General features: G+C 39.2%; 1 protein-coding gene across 2 annotated transcripts; it reads left to right on the top strand.

Moving 5' to 3' along the window:
* The first annotated feature begins 2,553 nt into the window (after window positions 1–2,553).
* TMPRSS7 (transmembrane serine protease 7) lies at window positions 2,554–26,610 on the top strand. 2 transcript variants are annotated; one of them, XM_026843790.1, is made up of 15 exons: window positions 2,554–2,621; window positions 3,412–3,605; window positions 4,511–4,546; window positions 8,444–8,672; window positions 10,084–10,214; window positions 11,458–11,570; window positions 13,246–13,352; window positions 16,721–16,857; window positions 17,957–18,064; window positions 18,687–18,797; window positions 19,912–20,028; window positions 21,513–21,690; window positions 21,858–22,126; window positions 23,985–24,121; window positions 26,266–26,610. In XM_026843790.1, the coding sequence occupies exons 1-15, from the start codon at window positions 2,554–2,556 to the stop codon at window positions 26,434–26,436; spliced, it is 2,106 nt and encodes a 701-aa protein (XP_026699591.1). In that variant the 3' UTR covers window positions 26,437–26,610. The 2 variants fall into 2 exon arrangements, with proteins under 2 accessions (XP_026699591.1, XP_026699599.1); XM_026843798.1 differs by lacking the exon at window positions 2,554–2,621 and having other exon boundaries at window positions 3,578–3,605; window positions 4,511–4,584.
* The last annotated feature ends 1,102 nt before the right edge of the window (window positions 26,611–27,712 follow it).

The raw sequence follows: 27,712 nt of genomic DNA, 5'->3' as shown, positions 1-27,712 counted from the left end.
ACTGCTCAGCGCCTGCCCGGCCACACCTGGAATCCTCTGTCCAGTTTGGTCCCTGCTATAATAGAAAAAGCTGTGGCCAGGCTGGAGAGGGCCCAGAGAAGGGCCACGGAGGTGATCACGGGGCTGGGCAGCCACGTGAGGAAAGGCTGAGAGATTGGGTTTGGCCAGACTGGAGAAGAGAAGGTGCCGGGAGACGTTATTTCCATGCTCCGGTGTTTACAGGGTGGCTATCTGCAGGCAGGAGGGAAATGACTGCTTTCAGCTTGTTAATCACAAACTGAGTTTTGAAAAGATCTGTTTGACTTTTACATTTGCTAAAAATTTTATTTATTTCCCCCCACAAATCAGTCTATGAATAGAACTCTACACAGCCCTTCAAAACTTAATTGCTGCTTTTGAGACATTAAACCGATGAAGTCTTTTGCATTGAAATTAGTATCTGCTGCCAGTCTTAGAGCATCTATAATTACCCTAGAGCTCTCAAACATATTTAAATTTACATTTCCCTCTGATGCCAGGTATTCTAAAGACCATTATTCTTCACAAATACTTTGCACTTGGCAAAGCAGAAATAGCACTGTTGTAGGCAGTTAAGGCTCCTCTACAGTGGGAAGAGAGGGGTGGGAATCTTGGTTAAGAGAGAATTTGACTTTAAAGACACATTTGATGGGGAGGAAAAAGACTTCAATGCCAGGAAATGCCACACTGTCCACATAAGGATTCAAGTAATAGTAAGAAAACTGATAAAAAACCAAAAAATTATAGTAACGTCAGATGGAACCAAGAGAATTTTTGAACAATTGCCAAATTTTTGTCATTTTATAATATGAAATCATGTTCTTGTTTTCCAGCTCTATCTCTCCCCACCCCCCCAAAAAAAAAAAAAAAAAAAAGAAGCTGGATCACAAAGGACTTGACAACAGATCATCTATTTTTCCTAGTCCTGCACTTTAATGACTGAAGTGCTTTCAGGTAGGGGTACCAGATGGTGACCACAAGAAGTGTCCTTTCCCCACTCTCCATGGAGCAGCCCTAGCCTTCTGTGAGCCCCAGGTCTTGCTCTTGTCCCAGAGCACCCTGCCATTGTCATTGTCACATGTGGTGGGGAGAGGTGGCAGCAGGTGTGAACTGTCAGTGTCACCATCTCCTACCTGAATGTAATCAGGAAATTACTTTTTTGTCTGTAAACTTTGCCTGAACTCACCAGCAGATTTTACATTGCTGAAACTGCGCTTGGTGACAATGACTGTTGAGTAAAACTGTTAGTAGGGATGTGTGTGGGAAGTAGGATTTTGTTTTTCTCCTTGAAACCCTTTTGTTCATGGCTCCTAGCCCAGAGACTCTCCAAGTGGTAGTGGAAGAACATCTCAAAATAGGCTTCTTTCCCCTTCAGTAGTAATAGTAATATATGAAAACCCTTGCAGCCTAATATGGAGAAAGATCGAGCTCCACCCGTTTTATTTAGTCACTTAAAATAATTGTTCAAACTTCCTGTGTCAAACCCTCCTGAAAGTTAGGACTAAATAAAAGGACTAATATTGATGTGATTTTTACAGCATTTGCTTCAAAATAATCTCTGTTACAGTCCCTTGTGCATTATTTTAACCATGAAGCAGCAGGATGAGGTCTGAACAGCTTGTTGTACATGCCACCTTGTGGTTTACAAGCATGCCTCTGAACAAGAGGAAGGAAAGTTATTGTCACACTGGTCTCATCACACACATACAAAGAACTGGTGGAACTGAGAGCTTGCTTTCCCCAAAAGCAGTCCCACAGCATGAAATCGGCAGTTTTTCCTTCTCCACATATCTTACACTGTGTATTGGAGAGAAATACATTATCTGTTAGTGAAGAAAATAGAGACTGAATTGAAATAAAAAAAAAAAAATCCACAAAAACATTAGGAAAAACTGTTTAACTGTGAAGGTGATCAAACACTGGAGCAGGTTGTCCAGAGAGGCAGTGTAGTCTCCGTTCTTGGGGATATTCAAGTGGATGTGGTGCTGAGAAACTTGATGTAGTTGATCCTGCTTTGAGCAGAGGGGTTGGACTAGATGCTCTCCAGAGGCTCCTTCCAATCTCAGTCTTTCTGTGATTCTGTGGAAAAAGCTCTGACACGTGCTGTTAACTGCACCTGAGTACCAAGATGCAAAATGTTATAATTACATGCTTATTTCGTGAAGACTGGCCCCAAGTTTCAGCATCAGGCTAGGGAATCCCTCTGTGTGTGGGATTTGCTGGGCAAAGAATGTGCACTCTTTTCAAAACTAATTTCTTTGGAAAAAGCATTGCTGTACATGTCAGCTGTCCACGGGCAGAAGATTTGATGTTTCCTGTGAATATGGGACTTGTTATGGGCACATTGAAGAGCTGGTCTGTTCATGTCTGCTGCTCTGCCTTGCTTGGCTGCTGTATGTCTGGAAATGTGCGCAGACTGCGTATTCTTGGTGGAAAAGAGGATGTTTCTAGGAAAGCCTAGGTATATAACATCTCTAGGAATGGCTGATTTTCAGAAATGCTAAATCTTTATGGGCTTAATACTTTCTCTTTCAGATGAACTTGGTCTACACAACCTCCTCTTTCTCCAAATTTTATAAGCAGTCCACAGTTTCAGAAGTCAGGTAAAACTGTGGTTAATGTAGTTGTGTATGTGTTGGGCAGTGTATAATGTAATAAGCCTACAAAAGAAACCTATTTTTTGGTGTTTATGATTTAATCTCATTGCTATGCACTTGATCTGATAGCAAAATATGTTTATAACCTGTACCAAGTCATTTTGCAAAAGTAAGGGCAAACTAAAGTCATGTAAGTAGTTCAGTATTGCCTGCCAGGAGTATAATCAAAGGTAAACAGAAATAATATCCCTAAAGAGGTTTGGTGATGTTTTGGCTGATAGGTCACACAGACGTTTAACCACTAAAACATGCCATTAGAGCACAACTCCATGTTATTGACCATGTTGCACATATTTTATAAGTGATATTATTGGTATAAATCTGTTTTCTACTGACGAAGAAGTGGAACATCCCTATGCTGCAATAAAGTACATTTATTCTCATATATGTATGCAATTAATGCTAAAGGATTAGTTATTCCAGTCCAGTGATATGTAGGAGATAATCCAGCTCTAATTCAAGTAGATATGATGATTTCCATAGATCTCAAAAGTGAGGAGCCCTTAGGAAGTCACCCTGGTGAAGATCCCCAACTGGGTGTGAGGAGTGCATTTTGGGCTTTTTTTAAAAAAACCCTATTTTTTAGCAGAGAAATACATTCAGTATGTTAAAGCAACAAGGCAGGATGGAAATAAGACATACTATTCTAACTTTGTACTTCAGAATCTCATGCTGAGAATCTAGTCTTCAGAAAACTGTCAACATGATGGTAATCTGTAGGACCTTTCCTTTTCAGTAACAACAACAATGGAGGCCTCCTTATTCATTTCTGGATCGTATTTGTGGTACCACAGGCGAAAGGACAAGTGTTGTGTGAGGACTGTGTGGCTGCCATTTTAAAGGATTCCATTCAGACAAGTATCATTAACCGGACCTCAGTGGGAAGTCTTCAGGGCCTTGCAGTCGACATGGACTCCATTGTACTAAGTGGTTAGTATTAAGTACATCCCCATATCCTTGAGGAAACACCTTGTTGAGCAAATACTTTTATCTTGGAGTAGCAAATTCTATAAGTAAACCAAAATCTTTATACAGCATTTTTAGCTTCTAATATTAAAATTATTATTATAGGAAAAAAAAAAAAAAAAAAAGGAAAAGGAAATTTAAAACCAGATTTGAGGTCAAATCAAGGTACAAAGTATCCCTGCGAACATCGATTGCAAAAATTCCTTTACTTGGAGTGCTTATGTCCAAATTCAGGAGCTAAGGCTGACACTTGGTAGTCAGCTCAGATTTGAGTTAGTCTGTGACTAACTATATAACTAAGTTTAAAAAGATGAAGGGTTAAGGTTTCTGCATGGATAAGACTTTAGCCCCTCCATTGAGAATGAGATTAAGAAACAGATTATAAAACTGCCCATTCATTAAATCATTCTTGTGCCATTCCTGTCTGGGGAAGAAATTAGCAATGTAGGACTCAAGTAGCTGTTTAATGATATTAGCTATAACATGTCATACGATTTTCAGCTCTATGTTCAAAGGACAGAACAAGCTTCATATGAACAAATCTGTCCAACTGAAAACTGAAAAAGACTGTAGCCAAGGGTGAGAAAATGACCTCCTGGGTACCTCTGCCTCAGTCCTTCAATTAAATTTGACTGCTTAATTGACATGCAGTCCCTTCGTACCTCAGGTGCCAAGACTTCTGGTGAACATTGATACCTCCAAAGTTGCCTGCAGACTTTACAGAAATGAAGGGGGCTGGGGCAACCTCCCTTGTTGACATACCTGTTCTGTCCTGTGTTACAATTAAAGAAGGGATTAAATGATTAAATCCTGAATTCTGAATTTTAGGAAAACGAGAAGACTCACACAACTCTTTTTTTGTACAGCAGGTCTTCGATCAGATTATTGGTCAACAACAGGAACAGGTAACTCACGATTTTGTCAGCTTCTTGACAGAGCAGAGGTGGAGAACAAAGCTTTTACTTCATGTCTTAGACACAAAGATACTGTTCAGAGGGTTAAATTCACCCTTGGTATTTATGTCCTTGCTATAAGAGTGACCAAGAGTCTTGCATGTGACAAATACAGAAACTATCTGCCTTTAGTCTGACTGGTAAATTTTTCCGATGTAGCAGGTGGCATGGTAGGAAATAAAATCAGTCAGTTGTTTGCTCTTCACTCTGTGTTGAAGAGAAGATTAAGCTTTTCTACACTGGGCAGTACTTAATTTAAATCTATTTATTGGCTTTTGAGATAAACAATAGCAATGCTTCTGTCCATTCTTTATCCTCCTTTACTCCCTTTTCTCCAAGGTTAATGATGAGTTTTTCTTTAGAATGAATTCCCTAACAGAAATTAGTTTAAGCAGTTAGGTTTTGCCAGGGCTGTGGGAGACACTACTTATATACCTGTTTGGTTTCATGTTGTAAACCTCCCAGTAGGGTTCTCTGACAGTGTGGAGAGACTTCACAAGTAGTTTAAAAGTACAGTGCATCTATGTTCACTAGTATGTGGATTAGTTACCTAGAAGAAATGTACTACTAGGCTTCCCTAGCCTAGTGTGTTGGCCTCCCTTGTTTCTTGACACAGGCTTGCTTTTCCTCTTGTGAAGTTGCACCCTTTCAGTTTCTTAAGGGCTTTATACCTTTCCATGTCGTATTTGCCTTTTCTGAGACATTAACTTGTGCTGTTTCAACAATTACATGTCTATCTGTGACTTCCTCTTCTGTTATCTTGCAAGGTTTTAGCCTGCATACTTTCTCGGAATTCAACAATTACTTTTGTCAGTGCAGCCAAGTAAAGGCCTCCTAGTACTGCTGTCCACCAGTGGACTTTAGGTCACAGACTCTGGCCCATGGTTTGCAATGTTTAGATTGATATCTGCCCATAATTTCTCAAATTCAAGTCAAGTTTTCTACAGCATTCATTTGCTCAAAACCATTCCTGACTTAAACTGCAAAGCATAACAAGCATAGCAATATCAGCCTTTGTCACATCTCCTTGCATGCATTTTAATTATATAAAATATATAAGTATATATATGAGTATAGCAATTTCATCTCCCAGTTCAGTGTTCCAGGAATTAGTACTGTTGGATCTTATGTTTCAAATTATTCCACAGTGCATTCACTAAAGGAGAAGAAAATAGGAGCAGTGAAACACAAATATTGATTCTAAGGCTTTTTTAGGACTTAAGTGGTATCTTTGATGCAAAGAGAGAAGGATGACCTGCCACATTACAGACATCTTTCAGAGACTTATAGAGTGCCACAGCTGACAACTTGTATCTGTAAGAAGTGCGGTGCTGGCATGCAATGAAGTTGCAGAAGAACAACAGCAGGGATTGCCACAGGAGTTGAGAAAGTCACTGCAGAACCTTGAGTGTGCCTGCTTAGGACGACAGAATAAAGTGCAGAGGTGACAATTAATGCAGCACCATATGAGGAAGGTGCATCGCCTGGTTGTATTTTGAGAGCAATGGAGTTACTTTGGCATGAAGATGCACCTAGTTATTGGTTCAGGCACTGGAGTGCACATTTATTGAAGGATGGTTTGGAGAAGGGACTTGTAGAGATTCGGCTGATGTGAGTGACTTGCACTGCTATGGTATCTGGTTATGCTGTATGACTGTAACGAGCTTTGGTTTCAAGCTGGTGTGCTTGCATTACTTATAGTTCCAGAGCCAGCTCTGAATTCTCTGCACTGTGGTCCACACCAGCAGTGAGCTAGTCACGTTATTAACCACTTAGTAGAAATAATGGTAGTCACATAATTCTAAAGATTATGATCAAAGTTGGCTTTGATAAGGGCGAGTAAATAAGAACAGATAACTCCTATGAAAAGAATGTTATTGGAAAAAGAGAAGAACAAAAGGGAAGAAGGAAGAACAATGGCTCAACCAAAGCTTTAAATAGTTATAGCAGTTATTCAGTTGAATGGCACGTGACCCCTACAGAACATTCACAGCATTAGTTTCATGACTATAAATTAGAAGTGGGAGTCAGACAAAACTTACCGCTTCCTGTCTTGATAACTCCTGGTTAAAAGGTCGACATTTAATTTGAGTCAATAACTGATAGTCAACTCTCACTGTGCTCTAATTGGTGTTCCACGATAGTAGCTATTTCAGAGACTTGTCTTTTTAATTAGAAGAAATTAATGCAAATATTTACTTTAGATCTTATTGTTCCTAATTTGCACTTTCCGTCTTCTTACCTTTCAAAGAGCTATGTTAAGAGTTTTAGATATGACAGAACAAAAAAATCCCTGAGCTTTTTGCTGAATGGGAGCTGAAATACTGAATTGAAGGCTAATGGTATCCCAGCTTGCATCAGCACTAGCGTGGCCAGCAGGGACAGGGAAGGGATCTGACCCCTGGACTCAGCACTGGTGAGGCCGCCCCTCGATTCCTGTGTTCAGTTTTGGGCCCCTCACTCCAAAAAGGACATTGAATGACTCGAGCGTGTCCAGAGAAGGGCAACGGAGCTGGTGCAGGGTCTGGAGCACAGGTCGTACGGGGAGCGGCTGAGGGAACTGGGGGTGTTTAGTCTGGAGAAGAGGAGGCTGAGGGGAGACCTCATCGCCCTCTACAGCTCCCTGAAAGGAGGCTGCAGAGAGCTGGGGATGAGTCTCTTTAACCAAGTAACAAGCGACAGGAAAGAGAGAGTGGCCTCAAGCTGCGCCAGGGAAGGTTTAGACTGGATATTAGGAAGCATTTATTTCCAGAAGGGGTTGTTGGGCATTGGAATGTGCTGCCCAGGGAGGTGGTGGAGTCCCCATCCCTGGAGGGGTTTAAGAGTCGGGTGGACATAGCGCTGGGGGATATGGTGTAGTTGGGAACTGTCAGTGTGAGGTTAATGGTTGGACTGGATGATCTTCAAGGTCTTTTCCAACCCAGACGATTCTGTGATTCTGTGCAATAAGGACCTCAATATGTTTGACTTGAAAGCAATAATTATTTCAGCTTAATTGGAAAATTCAATGCAAGTAGGGTAATTTTCTGGTGATTCTTATCTAAATTATGATACAGCCTTTTTTTGCCTCTCTCTTTTTTTTTTTTTTTTTTTTCCCAAATAGAAGTGTTTCGTAGGTTAGGCTACATGGTTTACATTTCACAGTACTTCCATTTCTGACCGTGACTACTAATGGTGCAAAATTTTTCAAGATCTTACAGGACTAACTCTCAGTCTGAATTAATTTTGACCCTGCTTTGAGCAGGGTATTGAACAAGAAAGGTCCTAGCACCCTTTCCAACCTTAATGAATTGGTGAATCTGAATTTAGTGGTAGCACTTAGAGCTCATTTCACAATAAAACATGGAGAAGCCTGGTGTTTGATTATTAATCTAAACAGCCCAGAGTAATGCAAAAATTTAGCATGATTTTTATTTTGTGGGGATTTAATTTATTATAAATATTCTAATAACTGTAGGGGAAAGCAGTTGATTTCTGTCTTGATGAACATCTCTCAGTGAACAATTATTTAAGTATTTTATCATCTGGAGGCTCCACAGATCTCTAACTGCAAATACCTATTGCACAAAATGGCGGTGGTTTTGAGCAAATACCCTACAAAGACTTATTTACACATCATACTGTTTGTGACGTTCTGTAGTTTTTATGAATAGACTTTTCCTTGACTACAGACTTGTAACTAAGATGCAAAGAAAGTGTGGCATAGACTACTTTGTTTTCACGTTTAGCTATGCTTTCACGTGTTGCTTTAGTTTAAAATTATTTTTAGGATTTTTTTTTTTTGTACTCCATGAGGATTTAACAGTTTTGTAGTGAGTGTCCAGTGTTGAAAATGTGATGTTTCCACAGGAACAAATTGTATGTATGATCTGTATGCTGATCGCCTACACGAGCACTTTCCTCTGGATATCCATGCTACCTCAGGGGGAACGATCTGCTATTTTAAGCTGATTGCATCAGTGGGCCATCTTATTCGCCTTTCAATAGTATCCCTTCAGATTGAAGCAGATAATTGCATCACTGACTCGCTAACCATTTATGACTCTCTGATGCCAATCAAATATAAGATACTTTACCGGTGAGTATAAATTTTCATTGAGACTTCACTGACAATCATTTATTTTGGTTTTTCTTCAGTAGATTTATTGAGCGCATTTTTGGTGGGATTTGGCTTGTTTTGTTAAAAATACTCTGATTTCATGCATTATGCACACAACATTTGGCAAAATACTGGAAAATTTGATCTTGTTAATTAAAAAAAAGGTTAAATAGTCTTTAAATTCTTTATTGTTCAACTGGAGTGCATCTTCACCTAGCTACAGAACTATGAGAAGTTCACACATTACTGGGCAGAATTTTCTGTTTCTTATCAGGAAACAGGTGCTACTTAAAAGAAAATGTTAACATTTCCTCCTTTAAGCAAATGCTTCTTCCATTTGAAAGTTAGTGCTCTTCATATGAAGACTGAAGTTGTAAAACTAAGTCTCATTATTCTTTGGATACTTACCACAGCGCCTTTTTTTAGCTGCTCTATTTGAATATTTTAGAGTGTTATTAAAATCTAGAATTGAAGCTCTGATGGGTTAAGGGATATGGACTATTTATATATATATATGTATATATATATATATATTTTTTTTTAAAAATTTTTTTTTCTGTCTTTAATGATCCAGTAGGCTTGTTTGGTGATTTTTTTTTTTGTTTGTTTTAAATTCCTGTTAACTAATACCATAGGGTTCTGTCATACCAAAAGGTGAAGACAGCACCTCCATCAAGTAAACAAAGAGCTCAGTGTTTTGACCCCTGAAATCCTATTTTGTGGACTGTCATTGTGTGTATAAGCCTCAAAAAGAGCATTGGCTTTTCAGTCCTCTCCGAGAGCTGTCCTCTAGTAATCTGAATTACTCACTGACTTGTCTATGAAACAGCAGATGATGTTCACTTACTTGTCAGTATCTGTAGAGGACTGAGGATATCTCCTAGGTAATGCATATGGAAAATAACTTTTTTTTTTTTTTTTTTTTTTTTTTTTTTTTTGAGATTGGCTCAGGTTCTTAATTTCTGACTTGAAGTATAACTTGCTTGCTTTGTCACTCTCCAATCCCAAACTAAATCTGTTGGGTTAAAAATAAATTCTCTCTTTCTGCAAGCCTTTTTTTACTATTGGCTTCATTCATTTGTGCTTGGAGTAAAGGTTGAAAGTCAGTATTTTCTCCCAGAGCTAATCATTCCATCTTCATTTCATGTTTGCATTTTCTTTCTTTTTTGTAAGAAGTGACTTTCCAATACTGGGTTTCTAACTGGACTTGTAACAGGTACTTTTGTTTTAAGAGCATGGAGTTTCTACTAGGTTTTTGAAGTTGGTAAGCTCTGCACCAGTGGAAAACTTATACACAGATTGAGAGCAATGTGTTGGGATTTTGGTTTGTTTTTTGTCGTTTGTTTTCTACTGATTGCTTTCATATGCTTTCTCCTTGCTTCTCCCCCAGAGCCTGTGAACCAGCCGATTCACTAGTGTCACTTGTGTCCACAAATAATCTCATGCTGGTAATGTTTAAGGCAGCACAAATAAAGGAACGGAAGGAATTCCATGGCTATTTTGAGGTCATTACACAAGAAAGTAGGTTTGTTCTGTGTTTGGAAAGGGTTTTTTTTGGTATTGTTTTTTTTTTTCTAAGATCCCAAAGTGGCTGTTGTGTTCCTGACTATGGCTAAATGACTACTGTGTATCAGTTTCTTTTTTTCCTACGTGCTTGTCTCTCGCCTTCATCTCCTTTGGATTACTGGGTTTCTGTTTTCCTCGTGAGTAATTTAATCTGTGCAGATTAGCTGTTTTAAAGTGAAATATGAAGGCAGAAGGCTGAAACCAGCACTGAATTAATTCGGTCAGGACTGCAATGGGCCAGTAGATGGAGTTGTTATTCCAGGTGTAACACTGCTCTGGCCTCTCCTGGTTTGGGACTCGGTGGTGATGTTAAAGGTGGAAAGAGTTCAGCACTAAAAACTGCTTTCAGAAAATAAAACTTCAGTAGCTTTGTCTGCATTTTCTATCGATCCCTGCCTCCTCATTGGCACAAAGGAGTATGTGCGTCAAGTCTATCATCTGCTTTTTATTGCTTTAATCTTTAAGAAGGGGCTAGATCATAATCACAAATAGTACAAAGGACATCACACTAGTAGCACAAGGAGAAGAAACTAACACAGCACAATACAAGGAATTAAAAACTGCTCAGAAAGATGATGCATGCTTTCCATGTTGAGAGTAATTAAGCATAAAAATACCATCATAAAAGCATGTGATGAATTCTCCATCGTATCTTTAAATTCAGGGCTGTTATTTTTGGTTGATTGGTTTAAATTTGGGGCTGGGTTTTCTTGTTGGTTTTTGCGTGTGTATTTTTGTTTTTAAGGAACTCTCTAAATCTATTGAGCAGTCATAACAGACAGTTTCGGTTTCCAGGAAGCTGGTTAGATTAGCATGTTGTCCATTTCTCCTCTAACTGGCTGAATTTTAAGACTGGAGATCCTCATGTAACACTGCAGCGTGGATGCATTGATGTGCAACATTGTTCACTGAGACTTATTTGTAGAACGGTCTTCACTGAAATAACCGATATAAAACTTCACAATGTTTTCTTCTGGTTCTGCAGAGCCCAGCAAGCATTCCTAGACTTTTACATTCCTCATCTGTCTGCATCATTGGGAAGGATATCTCTTTACAACTAAAACCCAGATAAACATAGTTCCTAAGCTGCCCTGTTTTTCAGTGGAAGACTTCTGATAAATTTGGATGCTTAGCCTACTGAATAGCTTTGCTGGAAGAATATTAAGGCTTACCAACTTTTGCCTCCTTTTTCCCCTAGGGTGTGGAGAAGCAATAGTAACAAAAGAGAAAATTGGCTATGAAGGGAGAATCACAAGTCCATATTACCCAAGCTATTACCCTCCAAAATGTCTTTGTGCATGGAACTTCCAGGTAACATGAATCTCTTAGGCACTGTTGTGTGTTTTGGCCACACAGAACCTGCAAGTATAGCAGAAACAATTATGTAGGGAGTAACCTGCATCTTTGCAGATGTGGCAGTTTATAGAAATTATACAGCTGAATAGCTGGCTGTGCTCAGGTTTTCTGTATTGGATTTTGTTGGTTGGGTTTTTTTTGTTTTGTTTTTTTTTTTTTTCCCCCTGTGCACTTACTTGTAATGAAGAGAACATAGTTCCTAAGCTGTCCAGTTATAAAGGTGAGAATCTGAGATAAGTTTTGATGTTTAGCCTGCAGAATTACTTCATGGCAGAGAACAGAAGACTTTACTGTTCCCCTCTTCCCACTCCCAAAATTTGGGAAAAAAAGTATGTACAAAAGTCTCCTCTAACCTACTTATTACTGCTGCTTCTCTGATATCTCTTTTCAGTCTATTTTGTTATGCTTAATAGATTGAATTTTTGTCTTCTAAGATGGTCTGTCCTACCACCTGAATCCCACAGACTGTTTTTTCTTTGTATCTTTTTCTGTATCTCTTCAGGTACTTTCCTAAAAGCAAATGACCAAAAGTTTACATTGATTTAAAATAGTTTTGTTGTGCCTTGGCTGGTGACATTGGTGGTTCCCTACTGATGCTGCTAAAATATGATCTTTGACTTACGGTTTGCCCTTCAGTGTTTTCCTCTCTAAAGAATATGGCAATGGATATGATGCAGTCCACTATTTACACATCTTTCTGGTTACACTACTGACACTTCGTTAAGCTAGTGGTTGCCCATGTTGGACCACACCAGTCTGAATGGAGTTCAGCTAGCTATGATATACGGCCTCTGCCCCTTCCTTTTCTCAAAAACTAAAGCAATTACTTTTTAATGAAATTTCAGGTCTTCAATTCACTCTGAACTTCTGAGGGAAAAGTTCCTGGATGCTTAACATGGGCAACCCCCAAGACTTATTTCTCAAACCAGATTAATTTCCCAGTAGCTCAATGTTGAAACTTCCTTCATTTCCCAAATCATGTTTTGTGTAAGAGAGAAGGAGAAAAATCTTCATTTCTGGATTCTTGTCCTGAACCAGAACTTTTTTTTAAAAGAACATTGTCTTGTCTTGCAAAAAGGTTCTGTTCCTTTTAATAAAAGAAATTCAAATTAATTATGAACCCCATGATACTGCCAGGATTAAAAATCATTTGTACAATGCTAAAGAATGCTTGGCTGAGCAGGTGCTATCAGAAGACTACAATATTGTGGTAGAAATAACTCCTAACATTACAAAGGTGACACGGGTATTCAGTGCAGTATCTTAGCTAACAATCCACTGGGGCTGTGTCTCCCTCCACAGGTAAATTTGGATGTGTTTGAGTGCTTTGATCTTGATACAAAAGCTGCTTTCTATGGCCAGTGGCTTTTTGAAGATGAAAGCACTGTTGGCTAAAGGGGGAGAAAGCCTGCAGCTGTGGTGGGGCTTTGCCAACCTTTGCTTTTACTCAAGACTGAATAGCTGGCAGGTGTTTCAAGTGCTGGCTGTTGAGATGGCAAAGTCAGCACAGCTCCCAGAGCATGGTATTGCCAAGCACTGTAATTGCTGGGATAAGCCTAAAGACTTTGCTGTACTATGTCCACAAAAGAAAAAAGAAGGCTGCTTGCACTGTCTTTCTTGCTTGCAACAGACTCCACAGAGGAGCCTTGGTATAGCTCTGAAGTTTCATAATTACACCATCAGTGAGAAGAATGTTAAAGGCTGTGAGCGAGGTTGGTGGAAAATTAATGAACACATGTAAGTACTTTTGCATGGGCTACTAAACTGTTACCAGAATAAATCTTCCTATCACTACTGCAGCTCACTTGGAGTTCCCACAAAGACTTCACTGGTGTCTCTTACCATTCTTTCACTTTGACTGATGATGTAACTAAATCTTTGTAAAATATTTACACATATAAAAAAGATTCTATTGAAAAGTATGACAGACAAAAAAAAAGAGCCTTTGGTACTCTCTGGACAGAAAGAAATGGGAAGAGTTGCGTGAAGGTAGATGTTTTGTGAACCCTAAAATAATTCTGTGATTTCTGGGATCATTGAACAAGGTCTGTTAAAATGCTTTTAAGTGTAACTTAATTCTATGATTGCTCACAAGGACGCCAAACCTAATTAACTCCTCAGTGAAAGCTATTACAATGAGATTATTTGGAACAGAAGAGTAACTTCTTCCACATTCCAGTCACTGGCTCTTGAAAAAGAAACCGCACAGGTTGACTGCCAAGGTATCACTTTAAGTGGTTTTTATTAAAATATTGCTGCTATTTTTAAATTCAAATACTGCTGCTGTCCCAGGCACATTATCCACCTATTTTTCTCCTCAATTTTTAAAATCATCTTTCAATCACTGAGTGACGAGGCAAGGTTAGATTTGGGATGTTGGAAATTTGAATTTTTTTAAACACTTTGTTCAAATGGAAACCTCAGTAAGATCAGACTTGCAACTGAATTTCTGAACTTGTTACTGAAACTAAGCAAAGTCAGTCAGGCCTTTAAAAGTCTAACCAAAAAAATTACAGAGAGGAGAAAAAAGTTTCTCTATTCTTTGATACCATGTTGTAGATATACAGAGAAAATTCAATTCATCAGAAGTTCCTAAAATTGTGCCTTGATGGAATTGGTTGCTGGACAAGATGGGCACATAAAAAGATCAGTCAAAACAGACAACATTTGGTGTGTCTGTGGAGGTTTTTGGTGTTCTTTTTATGACACAATTGGAAAGACTCAAGATATTAAGGATGGCTGAGATACGAATCAAATAAAAGCAGAAGCTGGAGAAAAAAACCAATGATGGGTTCAAATGGTAAGAATTCGCTATATGAAAGAGCAGCTTTTAAATAAGCCTACCAATTACACATTCCACAGAATTAAATGTCAGTGTGACCCTTAGAAATGCACTCAGGGTTACTTTTGAAGTACTGCACAGGAACACATGCTTCTGATGATATAAGTAGATCAAGACAAGTTTTTCTTTGAAAGCATCTTCACTGAAAACAAGGCTTTTGAACCTCTAAGAATTTCTGTTCTATGTCTACTTTCCATGGAAAAAAAAATCATTTAAATCACAAAACACTTTGATATTTGCTGTCACCCCTCCACATTTTAATGGTTAAATGAGATGGGGGTGAGGGGACCCCCAACTTTTCAGCTTCCCGCAATTGAACCTTTCAGCATGCATATTCTTCTATCTAAAGTAAAATGGGTTCAGAAGCTTTAGGAGGCTGACCTTGGTAAATAAAAGCTGCTGCCATGAAGGTGGTGCAGATAAGGTTCCTTCAAACATCTAAGGGCAACTTTATCTAACAAAAGACACTGAATTCAACCATGCAGTTCTTCCTTCTCTTTCTTCCAGTGGACATGCAAATGTTCCTCTGCCTAGTTAGAGGAGTTACAGCTGATGAACTGCTTTCGCTGAAATTCCTATAGGCAGAAATATCGAGTCTCTGTGAACAGAAGGTTAGAGATTTATGTGAACAATAGTGTTTTATTTTGGTTAAAGCTGTTGGTTCAGCGTCCCATTGTCTCTGCTACAGAACGCCTATATCTACTCATCCCCTGGAAAGGTATCGCACTCCTTGCTTCAACGTATGGGACAGGATCCCCTTAATTAGTTTCTCTCTGTAGCAATGGCAGAGTTACAGAAGGTGCCTTGCAACCTCCATTTGCCCTGGACCTGGAGAAATGGCTAGAAAAATGCCAATAGAAGGCTCTGATCGATCTGTAGCTCAGTCTTACAAATCCCACAAGCATATGGCATTTCTCACCGTGTGCAGGGAATAGCTTCCTTGATGTAGCTGTCTTGGCTCTTTCACAGATGGGCTGGAGTTTCCTCTACTTCTGGTGAGATGAGGTGGTTTTATGTGGCTGAGAACTGGTCAATGCAGCCTGCAGGGTTTTTTTTAATGGTGCTAAGGTTTCTTGGAGGGAAGTTGTCTAAGTCATTGACAGAAGGAAAAATGTAAAAAATGTCTGTGGGCTAATTGAGGGGAATCAGATGGTTAGGTGACATTTTGCTGTGCACTTCGGCAGGCTGGTTTTTTAGGTTGGGAACATTGATGGCAGAGACACTAATTTTTTTTTTTTTTTTTTTTTTTTTTTTTTTTCTTTTTTGACAGTTAACTCTCCATAGTCTTTTAGATTGATAAGTACTTTTCTTGGCAGGAGTCTTAAAGCCAGATATTTTTCTCGTAAGTGCTGAATTTTGGGAGCATTTTAGTGGAACCAAGGAGAGGATTCTTATTTCTACTACTAGAACAATCTGTACTGTCAGTGTTCACTGCTTTACTACATTTAAAATTGTCTCCAATTTTTAAAGCCCAATCCAGCAACTTTTCCCTGTTTAAGAGATTTTCGGTTTGCTTTGCTTTTTTCCCAACTAGAGTAGCATCTAAATGCCAGTTGCAGCATCTTTGATGAAAGGGGCAATAGAAATGCATTAGCAATGTATGGATTAAATGTTTGCTTGAATCAGGGAGCATTCAGGTTTCTCTGAGTTAAATGGCACCTAGGCAGAAGTCCAAGGAAGTTCTTGTGCACCCAAGGGATTTGTCTTAATCTAGACTAGTTATTTGAAGTAATGACTTTCAAAGGTAAAATTCCAGAATATTAATGGTGGGTGAAGGCTGGGTGACTACTTAGAAATATTTTCAGTTTCCCTAAATCTGTTCCCTTCTGCCTCCAAATTAGCTGGATCAATTTTATCACAGTGTCTTTATGCACCGTTTTTTTAAGGGCAATCCTCAAGATCAGAGCACTGTGCTGACATTTCCTCTCCTACCAAATTTACTTAAGTTTTCCCAAAAATCCAAATCTTTTGAAAACAGATATAAGAAGTGGTGACAAAAGTACCCATATTTGTCTTGATAAATTTCCTCATTACATCTCTGTTCTTTTAGACTTTCTGGCAAAACATCCTGCTTGCTTCTGTGTGGTCATGAAGGACTACATCCAGCATTTTGGGCAATTTGGGTACTGTTTCAGATTTTGGTTCTTAATTAAAGTATGGCAACTGACTGTATTGTTGAATTTCAGAGATGTTGACATTTAAATTATATGTAAGGCAATTTTGATGTGGAGGCTTGCTCTAGAATTCCACTGAACACTTTTAGGTACTGCGGTTACTATGTTGATCACCAAACAGTCTTCCACATTGCAAGTTCTGCTGTCAACATTGAGCTTCAATGCAGTTCGAAGGTCTCGGAGAAGCCACTTCTGGTGGAGTATGGCAGCTATAACATCAGCCAGCGTAAGATGGATTTTATCTTTTTTAACCCATCTTTGCATTTCAGACCCGTGAAGCAGCATTTTTCAGGTCCAGTAAGACTTAATTAGATTTATGCAGGAAATTCTCTGTTGGGTTTTTGTTTATTTTCTTTCCTAATCTTGTCACGTTAGGTAAGTAGCAAACAATGAGCCTTTTCTAGCTCATCAAGGCTATGCAGCTAAGGTTTGTGGGCATGTGCAGCATGCTCTGGTTTCCTGTGCGCACACAGTCTGCTGTCTTCTGCACAGTGCTTAATGTTTCCTGCGTGGCTATGGCCCCAGTGCAGTCAGCTAAAGTAATCTGTTCCTGCTTGGTTTCATCCCCAACGTTTTGTTTGCAATGTTTCTCTTACTACAAAGCACAGAGAGTACCAAATAACCAACTGCCTATTCCAGTGTTTCCATCAATTTAAATGCAAGCAGAAATCTGAGCTGAAAAACATCTCAAAAAGTTGATAAAAGAGTCTACTTGAGTTTTTTTCAAGTCCTGAAACATACAACTGTTTACTGATACTTTCTCCCTTGTGTTAATCTTACATATTCATGTTGTTAAAGTAGTAGAGAAGCAATGCTTTGTAGTCATAGTTACTTGTCACATTAGAGCAATTTTATGCATTACATATATGTGGAGTATGTAAAAAGATGGCAACTTCATGATTTTATTGTAAACAGCAAACATTTATGTAAGTCATAAGTCACCCTCAATACAGGTTGCTAACTGAAGTTGCAAAGTGCTGCAAATTTTGGTTATCGAAAGCAAGACTGTCCTTTAAAAGAAGATGCTATTCTGAGCTGTTTTGTGTTGCACCATAAAACACTGGCTGATTTGATGCAGTCCTAGTGTAGAGCCTGCAGTACATACTGCAGTAACAGCAGAACTGGAACTTTAGAGATGTTTTTGTCTTCTTTTTTTAAATCCCAGTTTTAAACATCTGAACTTAATTTAAGTGTTGGCAATGCATACAAACTATTAAATTCAGATCAACTTTGTAATTCTTTGGAACAGCTGAGTGACTGTAAATTGAAACGAGCTGGCAATATCTGGGAAAAGGAAATTTTGAGTTGTTTTTCTTTACCTGCAGCATGTCCACCTGGACATTTCAAGTGTTCTACTGGCTTCTGCATCCAGCAGATGCAGCGCTGTGATGGGATAAACAACTGCTTCGATGAAAGTGATGAACTCTTTTGTGGTTTGTATTTACTTACTAGAGATCTTGACTGGAAAACTCGATAAATGTATCCTCTAGTCTTAGAAGGCAGTTGAGACAAGGTGAAATTTTTTTTGGGGGGAGGGCAAGATGTTTCCAGCTTCCTTTCTATCTCCAAGTACAGACTATCAGTCAGTCTCTTGAGTGCTTAATTCATAGTTAACAAGGGACAAAACTAAGAACGAAGAAGATATAGTACTGGAAAGCATGAGGAAGGAAGGAAGATGTGCAAAATAGCTGTAATAGGTTATATTTTAGTTTTCCCTTGTGATAAATGCTGGTAAAGTCCTGTTCTATTTTGACATGAGCTATTTTATTTTCATGGGAAATGACCAATTAGGGTGCATAGAGTAGGTGAGAGTGATAATAAAAGTCCCCTGTGAAAAAGAGTTAGAGCTTGGGCTGCTCCACTGGGTGCAGTGTGTGAACTGGGATAGGTCAGTGAACTCCTTTGTCCTTTATTTTCTCAGTGCATAATGTGGCATTCATACTCATCCTTGTACCGTATGGTGGAAGTATGAAAGTGGTACCCGAGGGTAGTCAGAAGAGTAGTGGTAGCATTATAAGCACGCTTCTGTAGCTGATTTGACTTATGTTTTTAAAGCTGTCCCTGAGTGGAACTGTAACTCCAGCTTCACCATACAGGATAACCTGCTTGCCTGCAATGGTGTAAATGATTGTGAGAATGGAAAAGATGAGCAGAACTGCACCCACAGTAAGGCTACTTCTGTGATTAATTTTTGTCTCTCTTCTATTCTCTGTCCAATCCTGACTTGAATACAGATGCTGTATTCAAAGAGTTAAGAGGCGCTATCGAATCTAAGTCAGGCTATATAATTCTATTCAGTTTTCTGATATGCTTACACACAAGTTACTATTGATTTTAAACTCTTTCTTTTTAATGAGCTCGTGAACATCTGTCAGAATTTTGCTGAAACAGAATTAAGTATTGTGGGTGTGGGATGGGGATCTAGGGATTTAAAATCTTAATCACAGATTTTATCTCTTTAAAGCATAATCTGTGCAAATTATTTTCTAGATCTGTTTTATCATCTGTAAAATATCTATTAAAAATGACAGTTTCTCTGAAGCAGTTTTCAGGATTGTAAGGTTAATGTTTTTAAAATGCTATGCAAGCTATAAATTTAGCATTGGGTGCATGAAAGTTTTTAGTTGGCCATTGCTTTTACTTTAGAATAAATGGACACCAGGACATATGAAAGGGAGCACAACTGGGAAGTACTACAAGTAACTTCTTCAAAGTAATGTTTTTCAACCTGTTCCACTAGGCAGTCTGCAAAAATGGTTACAGGATACTTCTGCGTGTTGACTAGAAAAATAGATTGGGGTCGATTGGCCTCGTTTATTGCAAGCCACAGGGAAATAGGAAAATGCTGAGGTTGGGAGTTGCAGTTTAGCTGAATACAATTAGTAAGACTGCTTTCACTGTGATCTTTCATTTCATCTTTAATACTGAAGTATAAAGGAGGGCTTCTTTCCATCGTACTGGATGCTTTTTCTTTTTGGCCTAACACTTGCTATAGCTAAGTCTTTGCTACTATATCCATGTTCCTTAGTGCTGTGGGAAAGGATGGGAGGATATCTTTGTTCAGAGTCAGCCAACTTGATGCAAGCTTTAGTATAGATGCAGTTCCTCTTGAACAGTTTATTCTACTTAGAGATTGGCTTAAGCCATCCTAGCCAAAGTGCTCTTCCACTATGTTCCCTCCTATTTATTAAGACATGTATGAATCTTTTATCTGTGCAGACGTGTCTTCACATCTTAAGCTGAGCCAATAGTATTTTTTTTTTCCCCACAACTATTTCAGGTGTTCCCTGCACAAAGCACACATTTAGGTGCAGAAATAACATTTGCATTAGGAAACAAAATGCAAAGTGTGATGGGACTGTGGACTGTATTGATGGAAGTGATGAAAGCAGCTGCAGTAAGTCCCTCTCAAATGCTCTTTTTGTATTTTGACCTTTTCACACAATAAAGCCCTTTATTTCTTCCTGTTTTAGAGTGGGTACAACTCATGCAGCAGATGCTGAGTTTTTATTGCATGTTCTCAGTGATAGTGGGGTAACGATCAGTTATAACTTTGTTCAGGTCCGGTTGCAGAATTTTCTAAGTTCTTGTGGGAAGGTGAGCTTACTGTTATGGGGAGTCTTAGTCAGTTGTAATGTTTATTATAGCTATGTTAAGGAGCAGGGAAGCAGCGTTAATTGCAGAGTGAACTTGGCTAGCTGGTAAGGCAGCATTTTTGTTGCCTGCAGCAGTGTCGGGTGTTTCTGTTGGAGTCATACTGTATTTGGATTTCAGGAGTGATACAGCTGCAATGAGATAAACCCCACAAACTTCCCTGTATCTTCTAGATGGTGAAGACCCTAGTATTTAATAGTATCAAGCTAGATTCTATCTAGGTTATCAAATCTTCCTGAAGAAACCTCTGTACAAGCTTTTATTTTGCTGTAAAGTGAACAGATGACTGTTACTGCAGTAGCAATAAAAGCAGGGTTAGGATTAGTTGCTTAAACTGAATGTTCTTGGGTATTTTATTTGGCCCTCAGCTGTTTCTGGTATACTATGTGTAAATCAAATCTGCTAATACCTGCCTTGTGTCCGGTAGGACACCTTAAAAGACTTACCTATATGCCTACTTGAGTCTGGAAACATTAATGTTGCTTTTGAATCTGTCTGGGTGCCAGAAAGTGCCTAGAAGCATTAACACCGGGCCTTATGTGCATATGCACTATGATGGGCACAAGGCCCTATAGAGAGGTCTGTCTTCCTTACTCTTCAAATTAGCGTGCAGATTTTTGTGCTGAAACATGACTTCTCCACTCATGAGTTAGCAATATACAACACAGCATTTTCAGATTTTCAGTTGCTTCCATGAAAATTATTGATTGGACCATCTGGTTTCTGAAATAATAAATGACCAAACTCTACATATGTGGCTGCTACTATAAACATATTTCTAGTATTGTTCCCACTGTTTTGGCAACAAATAAAGGTCCTGATGATGCTGAACTTCCTTCCCTCTTGATGGACTATTTTCAGTTCCAGGCTGACAGTATTAAAAAGAGATGAGAGATTGTTGATTTCTATGTATTCATTCTGACGCTTATGAAATCAATGGATCCTTTGACATTTCCAAAAAAAAGAAATATTTAGAGGCCAAATTCTACAGCAGAGCTGGAAAAGAAACATTAAATTTCTCAGGTCAGTGCCTTTTATCAATGGAGTTGCCTCTTGTTTCAGGAATAGAGTAGCCAAATAGAGGTCTTCTAATTAGAAGAGTAGGGCAAGGAAATAGATTTCAAAACATTTCAAAGTGTAAGATACTTTAATGCCCTGTGTGGGGAAACAGTCTCGTTAAAGGAAAGCACTGGGGATGGGGATTATAACGTGGAATATCCATTGCAGGTTGTGGCAGCAGCAAGAGCAGCAATCCCATCTCTCGGATTGTAGGCGGCACCAACACTGAGGAAGGTGAATGGCCCTGGCAGGTCAGCCTCCATTTTGTGGGAGCTGCTTACTGTGGGGCATCAGTGATATCGAAAGAATGGCTTGTGTCTGCAGCCCACTGCTTTCAAGGGAGCAAGTAAGCAGTCTTCCCCCTAACTCTGTCCCAGACATCACCCAATGCCATTAGCTTCCAGAGTTTGAACTGCACTGAAGTGGGATTCGTCCTCCTCTTTTTCCTGCTCCACTGCCAGCAGGTGTTTTGGGGTACTTTAAGAGATGGCTTGTTTGTTTGCTCCCAACCAGGCTGGCTGACCCCAGAGCATGGCGTGCTCACCTGGGGATGCAAACGCAAGGCCGTGCAAAGTTTGTATCTACGGTGAGACGGATCGTAGTCCATGAATACTACAACAGCAGGAACTACGACTACGACATTGCACTGCTGCAGCTGAGCAAGCCGTGGCCGGATGCAATGAGCCACGTCATCCAGCCAATCTGCCTGCCTCCCTTTTCACACAAAGTCCGCAGTGGTGACAAGTGCTGGATAACAGGTTGGGGCCAAAAGCAGGAAGCGGGTGAGTTTTATGGCTTCAGTTGAGCTAAGTTTGTTCCCAGGTGAACAGCAGCCTTCACAGCCATGGGTGTGCATGCAGGACACCTGCTTTTGTTGCATGACTGAGGTGTGCAGAAAATCATAATGTTTTGAATTTACTGTCCTATGAAAGTAGGTTCCTACGTACACATACTTTCATGTACTCAGGAAGACTGTCTATTGCTCCTGTGGATCTGGAAGCCCTGTGTACTTGTGTTGTTAGCTAAGGCTTGCAGGGAGCTACACTTACTCCGAAATAACATGGCATTGTTTTTCTGCTTTGTTACTCTTGGAGGTGTGCTAGCATGCCTAAATGGACCCTTTGCTGCTTGCTGCAGGGAGATGAAATGGGTGAGTCTCCCTCCTCCTGCCTCTGCAGGCTGAACAGCCCTGTAGCGCTGACCCCAGCTGTGAGGTGCCACCTCCATCCTCAGTGCGTGCCTTGGCAAAACGGCCACCCCACTGACAAAATGGCCACACCTGTAATGGCAGGCTGCCCCATGGCAGGGGTAGGTCTAGCCCTCCCACCGGCTTGTTCTGAGCTGCCTCTTCCCTTCTGCGAAAGCTGGTACCTTCTGCCCCTCTTGTGGCCGCTTTTCTGAAGACCTTCCGGTGTAACCATAGGTGTGATGGCTTCCCTTGGCGTAAAGCCCTGGGTCTGCCAGCAAGGGTGGTTTGTCTGCCCCTGCAGAGGCCCAGCCTCGCGTGCCCTCTCAGGGCTGCCGTCTCTGTGCTGGCCCGGCCATCCCGCCGCTCTTGGCGGGTTGTACGAGCGGCAAAGGTATGGTGCGAGGCAGCAGCAGGTAGTTAACCTCCAGTATTTTGACTTGATGTTCACAGCGACAATTACCACCTGCTACATTACATTCAGCCTCTCTATAAGTTGTGAGGAGAATATATGGTTGGGAACCAAGTGCAAGCAGCTTGCTGGGCAATGACGGTGGTAAGGGTGTGTGGTGTGGTGTCTCTTTTTTTGCCTACCGGTTAGCCATATGTGAAATTAAAAAGGTAACTATTTGAAAGATAAACGTGATGCCCCAAAAAGAGGAAAAAAAAAAAAAAAAAAAAAAAAAGGGTTTTCTTTTCCCCTTTATCAGTTTACACAGTTTTATTGCCAAGGCAGTCTTTCAGGTGTTCTTTAAGTATACTTCGTTGCATACCAGCTTTATCAAATCCTGAAACAAAGTTTCACAATGTAAACCAGCACTATTTGAATCTATTGGTGAGGTTTCTTTGGCTATATCCAGATTTTGAGAGGATTACCTGATAGTATTATTAGAGCTGTTGTACTGTAAGGACTGGACAATTCAGTTTCATTCTGTTTATCTGTAAGTATTTATCTTATAAAACAGAGGTGTTTTATCAGAACTTTCAGAGGACCACATTTTGAGATATGTCCAAGTTCTTTATGCTGCCAAAAGAGCAATTTGCATTCTCTAACTCTGACTCATAATCTTCATTTCAGATCCCACACCTTCAGAGACACCGCCCTAATTGCTATTCTGTCTTGTGATGATCGGAAAACCTTTGTAAAATCCCGTTTCCTTTTAAAAATAAGAGGAGAACAAATTATGAAGTCTTGAGACATTTGCAAAAGGCATTAGAAAAAACTTTTTGGCCAACCCTAGTGATTATGCCGTTGTATTTGGTGCAGCTAAAGGACACAGATATCTGATACTTAGAACAGGCTTTCTGTGCCATTGTAGTTAATTACTTGGAACCTGGAATAACTTGGAGGTCAAAAGTATCTGTGGACATTTTCTGAAGACTTATTGTTTTGTATTTCAGTGGATGAGTAAAATGTTAAGCTCTGTTGAAACACCCTTCTTTCTGTTTTCCAGATGATGAAGGTTCAGCAATTCTTCAGAAAGCAGAGGTAGAAATTATTGACCAAACATTATGTCACTCCACATATGGAATTATCACAGCTAGGATGTTTTGTGCTGGACTACTGTCTGGGAAAAGAGATGGGTGCAAAGTATGTATCTTAGCCCACTTTGCATAAAGTTTATCTTGTCTTTGTTGCATGATGATATGTAAGAATTTACTGGCAGACCACTTTGTGGTCTATACATTTCAGTTCTGAAAAACAGCAATGTAAGAGTTCTCTATCAGCAAATTCGTCATCTGGGTGTGTTCAGAGTTTTGCTGCTTTATGTGCATGAGTAGCATCACTAAGTTTCAGTTGCAGGCCAAGGACTGAGCAGTTTGTTATAAGCCCCTATAACAAGTTGAAATGAGGCAATTTTTGGCTCAACGGTCTCTCAGCTGAAGAAAAACTGAGAAACTAGCCTGCCTCTTTTCAGGACCCCTCCCTCCCAGCTTGGAACTACAGGGCTATTTGATGAGATGCAGATATATTTCAAATGTATAATATTTGTGATCTGGAAGTGCTGAAAGATAATAAACATGAAGTTCTGAGTCTAATTCTAGTGAATAGTAGTACAACTATATATATATATATATATACACACACACTATATTTCTATAATATAAGATTTTTATTATAATTTTTAGAATTTATGTAAATCATATATTTACTACTAAAATAGTAGTAAATTTACTGATAAAATAATAGTAGAGCTACTTTTTTACGATGGAGATGATCTGGAGTCTTCAAAGTGTTCTAACTTTCACTGGTCTACATAAAAAGTGAGAGAGACCACAAGGGCTATCAGGACAAGCAATGTCTGAGGGCTTTCTGAAGGAGTATAATGAACCAGATGCTTTTTAGAGAGTAGCAAGACCATTTACATCAAGCATAATTTTCACCAACTGGATAATTTTTTTTTCTGTAGTTATCTGTATGGCTACTCAAGATATAGCCAAAGTTTTTTTTTTTTTTTTTTTTTGGCTGCATTTCTGTAAGGGCAAATGATCTGTGACTGTCTGACTGTTAGAGCTGATAGAAATGTGAGATTTCTGTTTTGTGAAAAATGCTGATGTTCTATTTCTTCTCAGTAATTAAAGAAAAAACTTGAAATTTGACTCTTTAAATGCAAAATGTTAATTTTCAAGGAAGGAAAAAAATATCTAAGTTAAATCTTTAACAATTTTGTGAGGCAATTCAAGATAAAGTCCCTTTGCGCAGCAGGTGACTTTACTAGATCATCTCCTGATGTCACTTCCAACCTGCATATCCTAAGACCCTATAAAGTTAAAGCGAAAGAGTTTGCTACCTTTAACAAAATTTAGGACTAGAAGAATGGTACTTCTCCTGCAAAACATTTAGATTTTAACAACTCACCTTTTGGGTTTGGAAGTCCTTTATTGCATCCAATGTTCTGGTGAAGTTCAATTTGCTAATAGCTGTCTTTTTCAGAGCTGCTGTGTGTACAGCAGAGTCTTAACAGGAAAGTATAAACTTGGTAAAGAACTTTTCCCCAAATAGTGGCGCTTTTTTTTTTTCCCTGAACCTCTACCAATATATTTCTACAAGAATACCCTATACAGGAAGAGTACTACTTTCTTTGTCCTGTATTATGGAATTATGCCATCCTGTATAAAACTTTGACATCCATAACAGACTTCATTTTAAATGCTCTAATTGCAAAGACATTATGTGCCCCTAAACATTACATGCTCGTTTGTATCTACTAGAGGACAACACTTGGGATTATTTTTTATAAAAACCCAAATCAATTAAGGGGTTCAATCTGTTTTCATTTACCTTTAACTTGACAGAAGTTATATCATTATTAAATATTGTGGTTTATTTTATTTATTTGATTTTTTTTTTAAAAGCTTTATTTTTTTGGAGTTAGGTATGTAACCTATAAAAAACCATACATATTAACTAGCAGATTTGGAGTCTAGTGGTAGGCTTGAGGGTTGGAAACAAAATGTGAATTTCACACCTAGTCTATAAAAAGTAGTATTTTTATTAGTGTCTATAAAGAGAGAGAGCTAGTCCTCTCTCCTGTGAAAGAGCAAACTTTGGTACAACTGTACAATGCCATCAGCTTCAAGGAAAATACCCCTGTTGACTGTCTAATGGTTTGAACTATGTGAATGGGAAAATAAAATAATAGTTGGAATTACTCAGGTAAAATATCTCCTGGGGAATTTTGTCTCAGCTTTAATAATACATGCTGTAAACACATGCAAATCATTTCTTTTTAGGGTGATTCCGGTGGACCATTGTCATGTCAAAGCAATGGAGATGGGAAATGGTTTTTGACTGGCATTGTTAGCTGGGGTTATGGATGTGGAAGACCAAATTTCCCAGGTGTCTACACAAGAGTGTCAAATTTTGCACCATGGATTCACAGATATGTGCCTTCAGTCTTGTAACTTGAAAACTGTTTTCCTAGAATAAAATATGTCCTGGATATCTTAATTAAAATTTATATTTGGTAAAACTGTTCAGTGGTGGAATTTCTTTGCATGTCTACCTGCTGATTCTGCAGTACACATATGGAAGTAACAAATGCCCTTTGTTCAAGCCTTGGTGAAAGAAGAAGAGACTATTCCTTGTGATGGTTGTTCTGTGCAGATGTCTGGAGACACAGCAGAAGGTGCAGTAATAAACTTCTGGCACTTTGTACTTGTTTTCCAGGCACCAAGTGCATGTGCAATCATCTGTCAGGAAGCTGAAGATACAGCTGACCACCTAGAGGTAGAGCTTAAGTTTTACTCGGTCATTTCCTCTGAGATGTGTATGGCCCAATTCAGTAGTAACTGTGAGGTAGCAATCAACTGTTAGTACTCTTCCCTACCTCCTCTACCAAGAACAGCTGACAGGGAGAGGAGGAATTGCAGAAAGTAATTAAATCGTTTCAAATCCACAGGGCTCTCATTTTTGGAGATCAGAAGTTTTGCAGTTAAGCACGGAACAAACCATTAGTCTTATTCCTTCTCCAGCTTTCATCTTAATTAACTGCATGATGTGGAGCTACTAACTTTTTTCTGCTTAATTTCCCCATATTCAATTTCATCGACCTGAGAATTTGAATTCTTTATCTTCAGGCAAGCTTAACAAGAAGAGTAAACATGGTGATGTGTGTTATTGCAATGATCTTGTCCTTGCCCAAATAAAACTGATGCTTCTACCTTCTGAGAGGTATTGATATGGACTTGGGTTCTCTGAATGTATATAATTTTCAAAAAGTCCTGATAAAATTTTTAGAGATGATATAAAAGAGCTTTTGTTTCCTATAGGCTTTTTCTGTGTTTCTTTTCCATGAGGGAAGCGGCAAAGTATCAGTCAGTCAGCGGGTTGTGTGTGTAGTGCAGATAGGCTGTTGAAAGAAAGAGAGGACTTGAACAAAGCAGTCTGTCTACAGTTGTAGTTTGCATTCCTGGGCTGTGAGGATTGCTTTCCAATTAAGCCCTTTTGTAGTCTCTGTGTTGGGATTTAATACCTTCTTGTTTTCTGGGACTGAGATTTCTTGGGCATGTTTTGTTTTTCTAGGTTTTGTTCTTTGTGCTCCCTCGCTCTCTCTTTCTCAACATGTATGTAATACACTTTTCCCTGCACACATCCTTGATTTTCTTATTTTACATGCAGAATACCCTGAACTTGTTGGTTTGCTGACTTAAAACTGTTTTATATTTCAAACAGGAAATG

This window comes from Athene cunicularia (genome assembly GCF_003259725.1).
Source record: "Athene cunicularia isolate RWA chromosome 1 unlocalized genomic scaffold, athCun1 chr1_part1, whole genome shotgun sequence".
Lineage (NCBI taxonomy): Eukaryota > Metazoa > Chordata > Aves > Strigiformes > Strigidae > Athene > Athene cunicularia.
This window is presented reverse-complemented; position numbering and strand designations above follow the sequence as displayed.

Excerpts from the sequence above, each read along its gene's own strand:
- TMPRSS7 (XM_026843790.1), top strand. The coding sequence starts at position 2,554 with ATGAACTTGGTCTACACAACCTCCTCTTTCTCCAAATTTTATAAGCAG. Across the intron at positions 2,622-3,411 it reads TCCACAGTTTCAGAAGTCAG|TAACAACAACAATGGAGGCC; the intron begins GTAAAACTGTGG and ends TTTCCTTTTCAG. Across the intron at positions 24,122-26,265 it reads GGAAAAGAGATGGGTGCAAA|GGTGATTCCGGTGGACCATT; the intron begins GTATGTATCTTA and ends ATTTCTTTTTAG.